The following is a 13,678-nucleotide window of genomic DNA, read 5'->3' on the forward strand; positions in this document are numbered from 1 at the left end:
GTCGGGCTCCAGCCCCAGGAACTTCCCCCGCGGTGGAGCGGGCGCGGGGCGGAGAAGGCGGCCGCCGAGCTGGGCTCGGGACTTGGCGCGCCTCGCCGCAGCGCCCTCTGTCGGCGGCTCCGGGACGGCCGCCTCGGTGTGGGAACTTGGGCGCCTGTTTGTGCAGAAGCGCAGGTGGCAGGGCCAAAAGGGAGGACTACCACCAGCGTCCACTTTGTGCACCTCTTAGCCACTTTACATTCCTCTAGAGAGGTGTCTTTATTCGCTGAACCTCAGGAGCATCTACCCAGGGCTCCTAAGGCCAAAGATGTGTGTGCCAATGCCTGGCTGCCCAAGAGGGTATGTCTTGAGTGTGACATAGGTTGTGGCAGGCTTGCGTGTGGCCGCCTCACCTGCTGCTACCGTCTATGAGTGAGCACCTATGAGCCCAGGATGTGTCTCTGCAAGTGTCTGTCTTATTACTGTACACGAGTTTTTGTCATCTTCCCAGAGCTATGGGTGATGTGCAGCGGTGTGGGGAGGAGAGGGTGTGCCTGGGTGTGTGGTGGGCACAGTTTCTGAAATCTAGATGTTAATGGGATGAAGTGAGGGAAGAGGCCCCAGATACACTAAGCCCTTTGCTAGTCATCTCCCTTGACTTTGGGAGAGCCATACACTTGTCTTTGGGGACCTCTAACTAACATGCCCGTTGCCCTGTTCTGTCACAAACTCAGCTTCCTGCATGACTCCCGTTGGCCTTTTTTTCCCCCCAGTCTGTGGAACCCAGGGAGGCTGCCTAGGGCCATCTCTAAGCACCTTGACTGATGCAAATCCAAAGAAATTAGCATTCCACTCTCCTTCCTTTTTCCCCACCCCAAAGTCATTTCCTCCTACCTGGGATTTTGATGTCTTGGTTCCTTTCAGTGTTATTGATACACACCAAGGGGGTTAGGGGAGGAACTTCTCAAAATTCCCCAGAAGGTTTTGAGAATAGCTGTCAATGTTGTAACTTGGAACAAGTCAGTTTCAAGTTTGGTTTTCCATCAGAAAGCTCAGCAGGAGTGGGGTATATAAGTTCCAAGAGCAGGACCAGCAGCAGAGGAAACAACGGTTTCAAGCCCATCTGACCCTGCAGCCTGCACCAAGCCAAGGTAAGCTGCTCCCTGGGCCCTGCCACCCTTCCCTCTGTCCTGCAGGCTAGGTGTTGCCCCTGCACTGGGCAGCGTGGAGGGCTGGTTTACTGGAAGCTAACTTACCTTCTGGGACACTGGTGAAAACTAGGTACTTTGAATAAAGCACCAGTTTAAAAAGCCAATTAATAATAATTGTATGCCAAGACCTATGAACAAGCCCACATTGACAGAAAGGTTTGTTTTATGTTTCTCTGGGTGTGTGTTTGTCTGTGTCCCAAAGTATTAATGGCTATCAATGAGAGGCTCGTGTACAGTTAAAGTCAGTGGTGCTCGCCTTTGTACTGAAAACTTTTTTAAAAGTCTTTCGTACCTGCCTTGAAGTTATTGAATTCAAAATTAGGCCTGGTAACTGAATGTGACAGATCATATCCACTCCCATCCTTGGGATGGTCTGTTGTTGAATCAACCAATTTGGACAGTAGGTCTTCTGGTTCTTTGGGATTAACTAAATTTGAATCCACTTACAAAATGAAAAGCCATGGTAAGGTTTACAACTATTTTCTGAAGAGTTCTAAAACCCAGGAGAAGGGTGGGAGGGAGGTGATCTTTACTATACTGGTGTCTCATACTTGCCCAGGTACAATTGTGTGCAGTGACATGATCAGGTTAAGATCTCACTTTAAACCCCAGCTGATAGCTCCCTTTTAAAAAAAAAAAAAAACAAGAAATTTGAAGATAGTGAACTGAACAAGGGGACCCTCTCAGAGTTCATTTTACTGGGATCCAAAATTGTCTGGCTTTTATACTACTGCTAATTCATGGAACCCCTCTAGGCTAGACTTTGGCTAGACTCTGGGAATAAAGCATGAAACAACACAGACGGCATCCCTGCTATCAGAGAACTTAGTGTGGGGGGCTGCCAAACCTTAAAGAAGGAATTGTGTTATTGTAAGTACCATGGAAGGAGGAGATCAAGGAGCTAAGGGACCAAGAGCCCAAGGATAAGCCCATGGGCGCCAAGTTGGACATTTCCCATGAGTTATTTCATTAGCTCCTTGCTCCAACAGGATGCCCATTTTACAGATTAAGACTGTGAGGCCGACAGAGGTCTATGGGACTCACTTGAGGTCACACAACTAGCAAGCAGCAGAGCTAGGATACCAGCTCTAGGACTGGAGCCCTTTGCATGTGCCTCCCATGCCATCTGTTACTGTCTTTTTTTTTTGGTATCGAGAATTGAATCCAGGGGCACTTAACCAATGAGCCACATTCCCAACCCTATTTTTGTATTTTATTTAGAGACAGGGTCTTGCTGAGTTGCTTAGCGCCTCGCTAAGTTGCCGAGGCTGGCTTTGAACTCATGATCCTTCTGCCTCAGTCTTCCGAGCTTCTGGGATTACAGGGTGCACTACCACGCTGGCTTGACTATGTCTTTTCTATTTGTAAATTACAATTTTCTTTCAAATTGAAAAGTAACCAGCAAAAATAAAACCTGCAAAAGATCTATTCATTATTGGAATACCCGGGTTGACCCCAGTGCTAGGCTACATTAGCACACCCCAGGAAGCAGGAATGCCTAACTGGGGTCCCTTTATTCCTCTTGCATGGGTTTTAAGAGTTTTGGAAACATATGAAATTGAATGGGGGGAAAATATCCTCAAGGCTTTCAAATATACTGTGCCAAGGAAATGTGGGCTGAGGGCTACAGCTTCCCAGTCTCAGCTCTCAATCCAAGAGCCCGAGGATAAGCCCATGTTGCACCCTGTTTTGTTTATCTAGGTTTGAGTCAGGTAGGGACCCAGCACTGTCTCCACCCCTTCCCAATGTTCTGCGGTTTGAAATGCAGATGATGACAGAATAGCAGTTGTTTCTTAGGACCATGGCCAGGGATCCCTGGATCCTGAGAGGCAGTTCTCCTGAAATGCTCAAATGCATCTAAGGCCCAGAGAGGAAATGCTTGGCACAGAGCCAAGGGAAAATCCCGGCACTGAGAGAGTCCAAAGGAATCACCAGGAGATGCCAGGAATCTCTGACGATTCCATTGCCAGAGTGCTGACACGTGAATTTTTTACAGGCCCGTGTCATTGCAGTATCTCTGTAGACATTTCCTTATAGCCTGGCATGGCTTTTTTGGCTATCCATTATACACAATATAGAGAGAGCACCCATTTTTTCCCCTTATCTCTTCTGCTAGAAATGAGCTAATACATGATAGGTTGCCTTCTATTATATCATCTCACTGAATTCCTCAGCAACCCTTTGAAATGACATGGTGCTTTTATTATGTCCATTTGATAGATGAGGAGACTAAGGTTCAGAGAATAATTTAGCCAACACCCCACAGCTCATGAGTGGTGGGACCAGAATGCAAGCCCATGTCTGTTTGACTCCAAGCCTATGGATGTACCAACCAATGCCCTTTGCCAACTAGAACCTCAGGAGCTTTATAATGAAAGGGAACAAAACTTATAGCTTAGCGACAGTTCTGCCACAGCTGTGATACCAACCAGATACATTTATAAAGTATTTGAGTGACACATTTAAGCCTTGTTCTTCATATGATTTACACCAATGGTCCCTGTAATCATGTTCCTGCAGCACATTGGTGTTCGTCAAGATGGATGTAGGCATTTCAGAATGAAATCAAATAATCATCACCTCACCATAATTTATAGATGGAATGTAATTTTCACAGTCTAAAGATTTCTCAAACCCTGGATACGAATCTAGACTGTGTTCTAATAGAAAATGGTGGTTGGCTTAGCATGAAAGTATGCATTTCATTACTTCATGGTACATCTATCATTATTTTATTGTCTTCTGCCAAAGAACACCTTGATTTTCGGGAGTTGTGGTTAAAACAGTGATTCTCAAAGTGTGGTCCCCTGGCCAGCAGTATCCACTTCACCTGTGACCTTATTAGAAATGCAGATTCTCAGGCCTTGCGCCAAGACATGCTAGGTCAGACACTGAGGTGGTGAGTCCCTGCAGTCTGTTTGGTAGGCTTACCTGTTATTCTGATGTATGTTTAAGTTTGAGAACTGTTGGGTTCATATCATGTGGGAATTATCTTGAAATATGGAATCGCTGCTGTTGAAACATGAGAAACTAAATCAATACAGGTTTTTGTCAAAACTTGGAAATTCACTTCTGTATGACCTTTCCCATTCCTAAGCTAAGTCCTTTGGCCCTAGTTATCCCAATTCATGCTACCTTGTGCTACAGGGATACAGGCATGGGGCTTATCACTCCAACTGGAGAGGAAGCATCTAATATACTGACTTAGAAGATACTGAATGGAAGTATCTGTACCTAGAAAGCAGGATGTAGGTGAAAACTTTTCATTCCCAACCACGGGTAGCTCAATGATCTTTAAGTATTGTATTAAAATCACAGCAAGCACTAAATAAATACCTGCTGAATGTTGATCCAGAAAAGTTTGTGTCCCTTCTCTGAGCTTATGTTTCTCATCTTAATTGTGTCAGACGGCCACACCTCAGGTGTCTTTCAGCTCCAGATAGCCTATGAATCTGTTTGAACATGTTCTTACCAGAGACTGGCATAGGACTCCTGTAATTCTCATCACATTCACATGAGAGTGTGGAGAAAGTCCAGATTTAAAACTTAGGTAGAACGTGGATACGGCTCACAAAGCTAACTGAATGATGATGGACCTCTCTCTCTTCCTCCTTCCCCTTTCTTCTCTTGCCTCCTTCCCTCCTTTACAGATGTGTCTTCAGCAGTTGGTCATCTCCTGGGTCTCCCTGGTTTGGCTGGCATCTCCCCTCTTGGCCATATGGGAACTGGAGAAAAATGGTAACCAACCTCTCATGATTCTCTGTGGAGGCCCCAGAGTCTAAGCCAGGGCTCTCAGGCAGCCCCTGATGGAAATCAGACAGCAATGGGCAATTGAGCCCTCCTCCTGAGAGCCCTCACAGGGAACATGGAAGGCCATGTTCCTTCTGCCCCTGTAGGGTATCTACATTGTTTGGTTTTCATGTTGGATACCAGGTGGGACTTGTGGTGGACTGTGGTATGAAAAGAACTATGGTCTTCGCTGGTAATAACGACAACAACAAATTATTAGTACGTATTATTCACTGAGTAAATTCACATTAGCTGATTGTCACTTGTACCTGAAAGACCATCAGATGTTGGAGATGGCTATCTTTACATAATAATAATGATTGTTACTATGTATTAACATAAGATCTCACTTTACTTCCCAACAACCATGCAAGATAGGGATTATCTGCATCCCATTTTACAGACATTGAAAACTGAGGCTCAAGAGATTAAGTCACTCACCCAATACCACATACCTAGAAAGGGTAGAACAGGGTGGACTTGGTCTTACAATTCTATCTCATTTCAAAGCATATGCACTGAAGTTATTTGAAAATGTTACAAGGACATAAAATAATTGTTTCCTGGGTCCTTGGAGAGCTGAGTCAAAGGAAATAGACATGAATTGAGGATGAAGATTTCAGCCGATGATCAGAAATAATGTTTTAATAGTCAAGTGAGTACAACCCTGAAATGGGTGACAGAAAGAACTTTAAGAACATTCCTTCATTCTAAAAAATTTCAGGAAGAGGACAGTGCTGCCACTCTTCCCTGACCCCATGAAGGTCAGAGAGTATTAAATCCACCCTTAAGTACAGGCCAAAGCTAGATTCCTTCCAGCCCCAGGAGTTCTTGTGTGCTTAGGAACTCTGGCCTTTGCCTAGGTAACCCCTTCGTTCTTATCTGGTAAACCACAGAAATTCCAGAATGTCAGTGTGAGAAATACTGAGAGGCCTTGGAGGCCTCTTAATGAAGTCAAGCCTCTTTTTCTTCTGGCATTTGTTTTCCCTACCCTCGGGCCAAGGTCTTCTAGGGCTTCTGAGTCTTGGTTGTGACAGGAAAATAACCATGCTGTTCCTTTGCCAGCAGGGACAAAGAAAAACTAGAGACAGCCTCAGGTTCCCAGTGGTTTTATGTCAGCAGAGCTAATCATTTCCAAAGCGTGGGACCCCAAGCTCTTTTTACCTCTTATCTTTGTTACCCATTCAAGTACTTACAAATCCCATAGATGTAAAGGGAGCACTTTATCTTCCACAGTGCTTACCCTTGAATGCCAATCACGTGTCTCCATTCGCCTGGCATTTAAGGGCGCCGTGTTAAGCTCTTAGATGAATTAGCTTATATAATCCCACACCTCGGCAACTTTAAGCAACTACTAATATTTTTCTCCTTTGAAAGATGGTGACATCCAAGCTTAAAGTAGTTGAGTGCTCCTCCCCCACCACTGCCGAAGGCCCCAAGCTAGTGTAAGGCCTAGAGCTGATTCTAATCCAGACCCATGTCACTCCAAAATCCAGGCTCTCCACCCTGTGGCTGTCAAATTTGAACAGGCATTAAAATCATCTAGAGAGCTCAAAAAAAGGCATCATTGGACCCAGACCCAATGATGTTCATGTTCCCAGTTGGTAGATGAGGAGAGTGAGGTTCCTAGTGGTTATGTGCATTTCTGATTTAGCAACTGAAAGTTCAATTTCTAACAGGTTCCCTAGCCGCTGCTTGTTGGTGGCAGTTGGATTATAAGGTTCTGAGAACCACTGTGTTAAACTATTCGGTGCCATTAATAATTGATGCGTGGATAAACAAATGAGCAAAGCTTTGACCTGACCTGCCATTTGGGATGCTCCCCTGAGCCATTCCTCATCCTCAGTTTAGATACTGGCTTTAGAGATCCAAGCCTAAGAGACAAAGGTCCAAGGTTTTGCTGTTCAGCTTCCTGCTGGACATGACCTTGCTTAGCCCCTTAGCCTCAGAGCCCTCCCGTACAAAATGAAAAGACTGTGATCCACTGGGTTGCTTTCTAAAGTAGAAAACAGCTTAGAAAACAGAGATCATGAAAATCTCCATTGTTGAGTTCCGTGCAGAAGGAACTAAACTGCTAAATCCCTGTGGAAAATTTTAAGAGAGTTTTCGGTGCATTTGGCTGACACTTTGGGCTGTGACTAACAATAATAACAAACACAGTTTTCCATGTGCTATGTGCCTTGGATTTACTTGCTTCCTTCATTTAGTCCTCACAGCCAAACCTACAACATAGATACTGTTCATGTTCCCAGTTGGCAGATGAAGAGAGTGAGGTTCCTAGGGGTTAGGTGCATTTCTCTAGATCCCCTAACCAGTTATGGAGATTGACCAGGAAACCCTGGGTCTTTTACTACTGTTACTCTGTTATATACTGTACCCTGCATTATGCCCTATGAAACTGAAATTGTGCTGGGTGTTTACCTCCACTAGACCTTTGACAAAGAATCTTGTGCTCTCTGTATTTTTTTTTTTTTTTGGATGGGTCAAAGTCTTTTTCCATATGCCCACTAATCAGAGGTTGATCATTAAAGGCAGACTGCCAGCTTATGAGTCCCCGGCAGCCCTAAAACCCTTTGTTTCTCTGCTCCATGACCTTGAGCCCAAGCAGAGCCCAATAGTATAAAATCATCTCAGGAAGCATTTGCCAAATACTTATGAGCAAGGTAGTGCTTAGGCGGTGGAGATGCCAAGATGGTTAATAAAATAGCCCTGAAGTTCATGGTTCTTTACTTCTGGTGCTCTCCAGTCTACGTGGTGGAGTTGGATTGGCACCCTGACACACCTGGAGAAACGGTGGTCCTCACCTGTGACACTCCTGAAGAAGACGGCATCACCTGGACCTCAGAGCAGAGCAGTGAGGTCTTAGGCTCTGGCAAAACCCTGACCATTCTAGTCAAAGAGTTTGAAGACGCTGGCCACTACACCTGCCACAGAGGAGGTGAAGTTCTGAGCCAGATGCTCCTGCTGCTTCACAAAAATGAAGATGGGATTTGGTCCACTGATATTCTGAAGAAAAAAGGTAATTGCATTCCCTGGGGGAGTATCATTTCTCTTCCCCTCAATAAAAGATGCAGAAATTTTTAAAAATTGAAAAGGCAAGACATAATTAGTAGAGTTAATGAAAGAACAGCAAGTCTGTATTAAAACCACCCAAAATCTCCATTTTCCTTTGCTTTCTGGAATTTGGAGATTTGATCAATCAATTGAAATTTCATATTGAGAGAGTTTCATTGTCACTTTGAATGCTGTGCTGAGGTTGTCTTTAAATAGCAAACATTATTGGATGGCGAATGGAAGTTAACCAATCTTGATGAACGCCAAAAAAAAAAAAAAAATTAATACTTTTGTTCCAAGTGTTGAGTGTGTATAGTGGCACACTCGGCAGAATCAGCCTCCTATTGGGTCATTCCCAATCTTTGCAGAACAACCTGCCCGAGCAGTAGCAGCATTTTCAAAGGAAATGAATGGAAGGATGTCATCCTTGTACCGTTTGTTGGCCTGTGACTAACCACAAAAATCAAAATCTTCCTGGGAGACAACCCCTAAATATTGGATTTTTATTCTTTTCAAACCCAGAACCTGAAAATAAGAACTTTGTAACATGCGAGGCAAAGAATTACTCTGGACGTTTTACCTGCTGGTGGCTGACGGCAATCAGTACTGATGTGAAATTCAGTGTCAAGAGCCACAGAGGGTAAGTGAAACCACGTTAGTTTCTCAGCATTTTGATGCCACCATTTCATTAAGAATATAAAGGGAAACTATCAGAGACCTATCCATTAGTGATAAGAATTTTAAAAATCAATCCCATGTTTTTTCAACTCCCCTCTCTTGCTTAAGGCAAGGAAAACATGGAGTTGGAAGCCAATCCTCTGAACAAATGCGTGTGAGGGCAGGATATGGTCAGGGCCTGACAACAGTCTCTGCTGTGTTTGAACCCACTCAGCCAAATTTCCTGGCAATGGTTCATTAAGGCTCACGGCACCACAGGGAGAAATAAAAAAGGAGAAATCGAAGCTACAGATGACTTGCCAAAATTGTACCTTGACTCAAAAATAGAAACAAGTGCCCAGGGGCATAGACCTCGGAGGCCCTAAAGCAGATTCCAGAACTCTGTGAGGCTCCCTGAAAATTTCCCACGGCCACTTCAACTCCTGATTCCTCTGCTGATGCTGCTAATCTGAGGTTCACTGTTTGTCCAACTTGAATCAAGTTTTAAGCAATCTAGAACAGCTGAGAGCAAACCCTAGTGAGCACCCTGGCTTTGCCGCCATTTAAATTGGTCAATTAAGTGTTGGGAGGTCTCCCTTTCCATCTTTAAAATGAAAATGTTTGCTGGAGAAACGCTTATCCCAGTGTCCAAAGACACCCATGCACGTCTTAGGTGACACTTCGACATTTTTGATCATCAGCAAAGAATGGATAAATAAAGCCTAGAACAATATACCCTGGCTTAATGTGCATCCCTTAGCATCAATAACCCAATCTAACTGTTCTGTCAAGGGGTTCTCTGTTCTGGAGACAGGGACAAGATGGTGACAAAATCATAGGCATATAATTTGATTCTATTTTATTTTAATAAATTGATATCTATATAGATAAAATACATAAACATATATACATGAGGATTATATGATTATATTGAATATTCAACAGGCTACAACAAGTATTTATATGTGGGGAGCAGGCATAGGGAAGATATGTACTTCCTTCATACACATTTTTTTGTGAGGATTGAACCCAGGGATGCTTAACCACCAAGCCACATCCCCAGACCCAGCCATGTTTTAAAAATATCTTTTCTTTTTTTTTTTTTTTTAATTTAGAGACAGGGTCTCACTAAGTTACTTAGGGCCTCACTAAATTGCTGAGACTGTCTTTGAACTCGTGATCCTCCTGCCTCAGCCTCCAAAACCTCTGGGATTACAGGCATATGCCACTGCACCTCACTATTAGTACACATCTTTATCATTTTTAATTTTTATAATTGGTATGTACTAATTTTGTGATTAAAATTGGAAAATTTATTTAAATTTTTAATAAGAGGATTTAAGAAGGGATTCTGGATCTGACAAATTTCCAGGTTCATTTAGGCCAGGGGTATATATACCCCTGTAGCTTCCAATCTCTTACAGCTAAGCCTGTTCTTCTGGAAAGGGCTGTTTCTTGCCCACTGCAGGGAATCAGTCTAGCTGGACAAATCTTGCCCCACACAGACTCTCGAGGCCTACCGACCTCAGTGACTGCAATCACTGGGAACTCACTCACCAAATTGTAACACAGGATAATTTCTGTCTTTGACCTCAGCTCCTCTGACCCTCAAGGGGTGACATGTGGAGAAGCAACTCTCTCTGCAGAGAGGGTCAAAATAGAGCAGAGGGAGTACAAGAAGTACTCGGTGCAGTGCCAGGAGGACAATGCCTGCCCCACCGCTGAGGAGACCCTGCCCATCACAGTGGTGGTGGACGCAGTTCACAAGCTCAAGTACGAAAACTACATCAGCAGCTTCTTCATCAGAGACATCAGTGAGTTTGCATGATTTTCTGTGCTTCATAAGGAAAGATGCCATTTGTCACATGTTCACCATGAGCAGGACACTGGGGTAAGGGGTTTACTTGCATGCTCTTTATTCTGCAACACCCCAAAGATGATGTAGATACTTCCTATTATCTGCATTATAAGAAGGGGAAATTACAGACACACACACAAAGAGATTTATATAAGTTTCTCCAAAAGGTACATCTGTGTTTTTTTTTTTTCTTTTTAAGTGGCAGGTAGAGATGTCATTGTTGATTATTTCCATTACCATTTGTTCATTGAACAGTTATCATGATAAACTATAACAGGCTCATAGAACTTGCTCTAGAATTTGTGAAATTTGTATCTGGGGGGTGGGGACAGGGGGTCTAGTCCCCAGAGGATGGCCAAGGAAGCCCTCTCTAAGAAGCTGACATTCAGCTGAGACCTCCAGGAAAGATATCAGTTGTATTAAGAACAGAGGGAAAAGTATTTCCAAAGCATGTCCTAGGAGCCATGGTCTCTGTGTGGAACTGTGCTGGGTCCCCAGGGACTATGCACATCCTGAAGAAGGGGTGCTCTCCCCTCGTGTAGAGAAGGCACCTACCTATTTAAGGACAGAGACTTTGAGATGCTCACTGCATGTCCTCCAGGCGCAGTACAGTGGTGGCGTGGGATAGGTGCCCAGGCATCATTTATTAAAAAAAAAAAAAAATGAACAAGCACAGAGACAATCAGTGCTAACTTGTCCAACCCATCAGTGCCAAAAGCCATGAAAACACAAAAGGAAGTGCAGCAGTGAGTGGGAAGTCTCTCATCTCACCTCCATGGGCAGCTCAGCTCAGCTCTTCATTTAGTGCCAAGTGTGGGACTCAGCACAAAGAGGGTGGCCCTCACTGCAGAGCCCAGCTTTCAGAGTGAGCTCATAACTAAGAACTCACCTCTAGGCACTAAGCAGGGGTGGTCCCACCACCGAGGCTCATGGGATTGTGCAGTGATGAGGAGTCCGAGATTCTCTTGGAAAAATGAAAGCTGTGGCCACTGATGATGACTCCCTGCACCGGGCGCCAGTGGGAGCACCTATAGGCAGAGAGGCTTCCCAGGTGCAGTCAGCTGCTCAGAGAAGTTAAGAAGTGCCCTGTCACTCATGGCTGCTCAAAGGTGCAAGCAGGATCAGAAGCCCAAACCCTAACTCCAAAGCTCCATTAGGAAAATAAAGGTGTTTGTCCTTTTCCACAGTCAAACCTGACCCACCCAAGAACCTAAAGATGAAGCCATCCAAGACTCCTCAGCAGGTGGAGGTCACCTGGGAGTACCCGGACAGCTGGAGCACCCCGCACTCCTACTTCTCCCTGACATTCTCTGTGCAGGTCCAGGGCAAAAAGAAGAAAAGGGTAAGAGGCCATCTAGGTACAGCAGATTCTGTGGGAAGTTACGTGGACACACACCAGGGAGATGCATGCTGATAACAACTGATTTTCTATATTGTAATTGATGCATTATAATTATACATGATGGTGGGATTCACCGTAATCACTGCTAATTTGACTTAGTCCTTTCCTGGGCCTGTGTCAAGGGCATGTCACTTGATGCATAAAATTAACCCCATGAAAGCATCCAGTATTACTTTCACCACTTCACAAGTGAAGACGACGAAGCTCCGAGAGGCTGTGACTTGCCCAAGATCACTAGCTAGAAAGTGGTAGAACCAGGACCCAGACTCAGTGAGCCACCATATGGCCTCCAGTATGGCTGACCATTCATCCTTGCACTAAAACCAGTCCCGATACAGGAGACCTGGACTCCAGGATCCCCAAATGACTGTTTCCCTGGAGGGAATATAATGAATGATAAGTATTCACACTGTCTCACCCAATATGGGTAGCTCCTGACTGTTCCAAACATGGTAAAATCATGTCACCAAACAGGATGGCTATGCTTACAAGACCAAAATGCTGGCTTTCCAACCTTTGGCTTTAGCCTCAGAACCCTTTTGGCTCAAACAAGTTTTCAGAGACACTTTTACAAAGTACTGCCCTCTTATACACCACTTGTAAAAAATTACTTAACAAAGGTCTTATTCAGCATAGCGTTTAGCAGGTGGTAGAAACTTACAATTCAGTCACTCCCTGGAAAAGGGGAAGGTGGGAGGTGAGGCTATTCTGGAATAGATTTTACCTAGTTGTCACCTAAAATCTTGGCAAATATCTTCCCCTATTTAAGATACATGTCACTATTAGGTGGTACTTAGGGCTCTCTACATACTGATGACTTACAAAGAGCTTTTACATGATCAACTTTAACTTTTGCAGTTCTATGAGACAGGCTTATTGTTGTCCCTGCTCGTATATGAGGAGAGACACAGCCTAAGACATTTCCCTGAAGTTCCAGAGCTATTAAGTAGCACTGCTAAAGCTCTGAAGGCAAGTCTGAGGGCTTTGAAGATTGGAGTATGGATTTTGAATATGCAAGGGACAGCTAGAGAAAAGCTGTGTGAGTCCCATCAGCAGCTGAGTACTGGAGTGACTGTCCACAGAGCTTTGGAGCAAGGCCACTGTGTAGAAAGATGAGAGCTGGACCAAAACGGTTCCCTTCAGGGCTTACAAGATAGAAAAGCCACATGTGTATTCGGAGATTCTGCCAGTAAGTGGTGCAATTCCATTAAGTGCCCAGTAGGTGGTGCAATTCTGCTCAGTGCCAGAACTGCCAGGGTCCCAAGACCTGGTTGGTTGGTTTGAAGAGATGGTGCCCTGCAGGAACAGGTGTAGCCTACCAAGTAACTGCAATGTCAATGGACCTTACGGTTTCCACTCCTTTTCAGAGCAATACTCTCCACGTGGATAAGACCTCAGTCACAGTGACCTGCCAGAAGGGTGCCAAGGTCAGCGTGCAAGCCCGGGACCGATACTACAACTCATCGTGGAGTGAATGGGCAACTATGTCCTGCCCTTAGGTGAGCAGAACTACGAAGCCCAGCCCAGACCTGTCCCCAGGTAGAGAACAATGATGGGGGGCTGCCCAGGAAAGGAAAGGGGGAGTGGGATGCCCAGCATAGGGACACCAGAGCCCAAAGCATTTATTCAGTAACAGATACTGATTGGATGTCTGTTTATGTCAGGCAGTGTGCTGGGCCAAGGGATATTGCAGTAAAGAAACAGGCATGGGTCCTGTCTTCAAAGAGA

General features: G+C 44.7%; 1 protein-coding gene across 1 annotated transcript; it reads left to right on the forward strand.

Moving 5' to 3' along the window:
• The first annotated feature begins 4,840 nt into the window (after positions 1–4,840).
• On the forward strand, positions 4,841–13,449 carry Il12b (interleukin 12B). The gene is made up of 6 exons (XM_046462216.1): positions 4,841–4,928; positions 7,726–7,998; positions 8,556–8,673; positions 10,287–10,504; positions 11,736–11,890; positions 13,318–13,449. Exons 1-6 carry the CDS (start codon positions 4,841–4,843, stop codon positions 13,447–13,449), a joined length of 984 nt encoding a protein of 327 aa, XP_046318172.1.
• The last annotated feature ends 229 nt before the right edge of the window (positions 13,450–13,678 follow it).

Source organism: Marmota monax, unplaced genomic scaffold, assembly GCF_021218885.2.
Source record: "Marmota monax isolate L192 unplaced genomic scaffold, Marmota_monax_Labrador192_F-V1.1 WCK01_AAM20220418_F8-fsc00236, whole genome shotgun sequence".
NCBI lineage: Eukaryota > Metazoa > Chordata > Mammalia > Rodentia > Sciuridae > Marmota > Marmota monax.

What these genes read in the sequence shown, in the direction of transcription:
- Il12b (XM_046462216.1), top strand. Translation starts at nt 4,841, where the DNA reads ATGTGTCTTCAGCAGTTGGTCATCTCCTGGGTCTCCCTGGTTTGGCTG. An exon ending in CTTCTTCATCAGAGACATCA is followed by an intron (nt 10,505 to 11,735) that starts GTGAGTTTGCAT and finishes CCTTTTCCACAG; the next exon opens with TCAAACCTGACCCACCCAAG. An exon ending in AGGGCAAAAAGAAGAAAAGG is followed by an intron (nt 11,891 to 13,317) that starts GTAAGAGGCCAT and finishes ACTCCTTTTCAG; the next exon opens with AGCAATACTCTCCACGTGGA.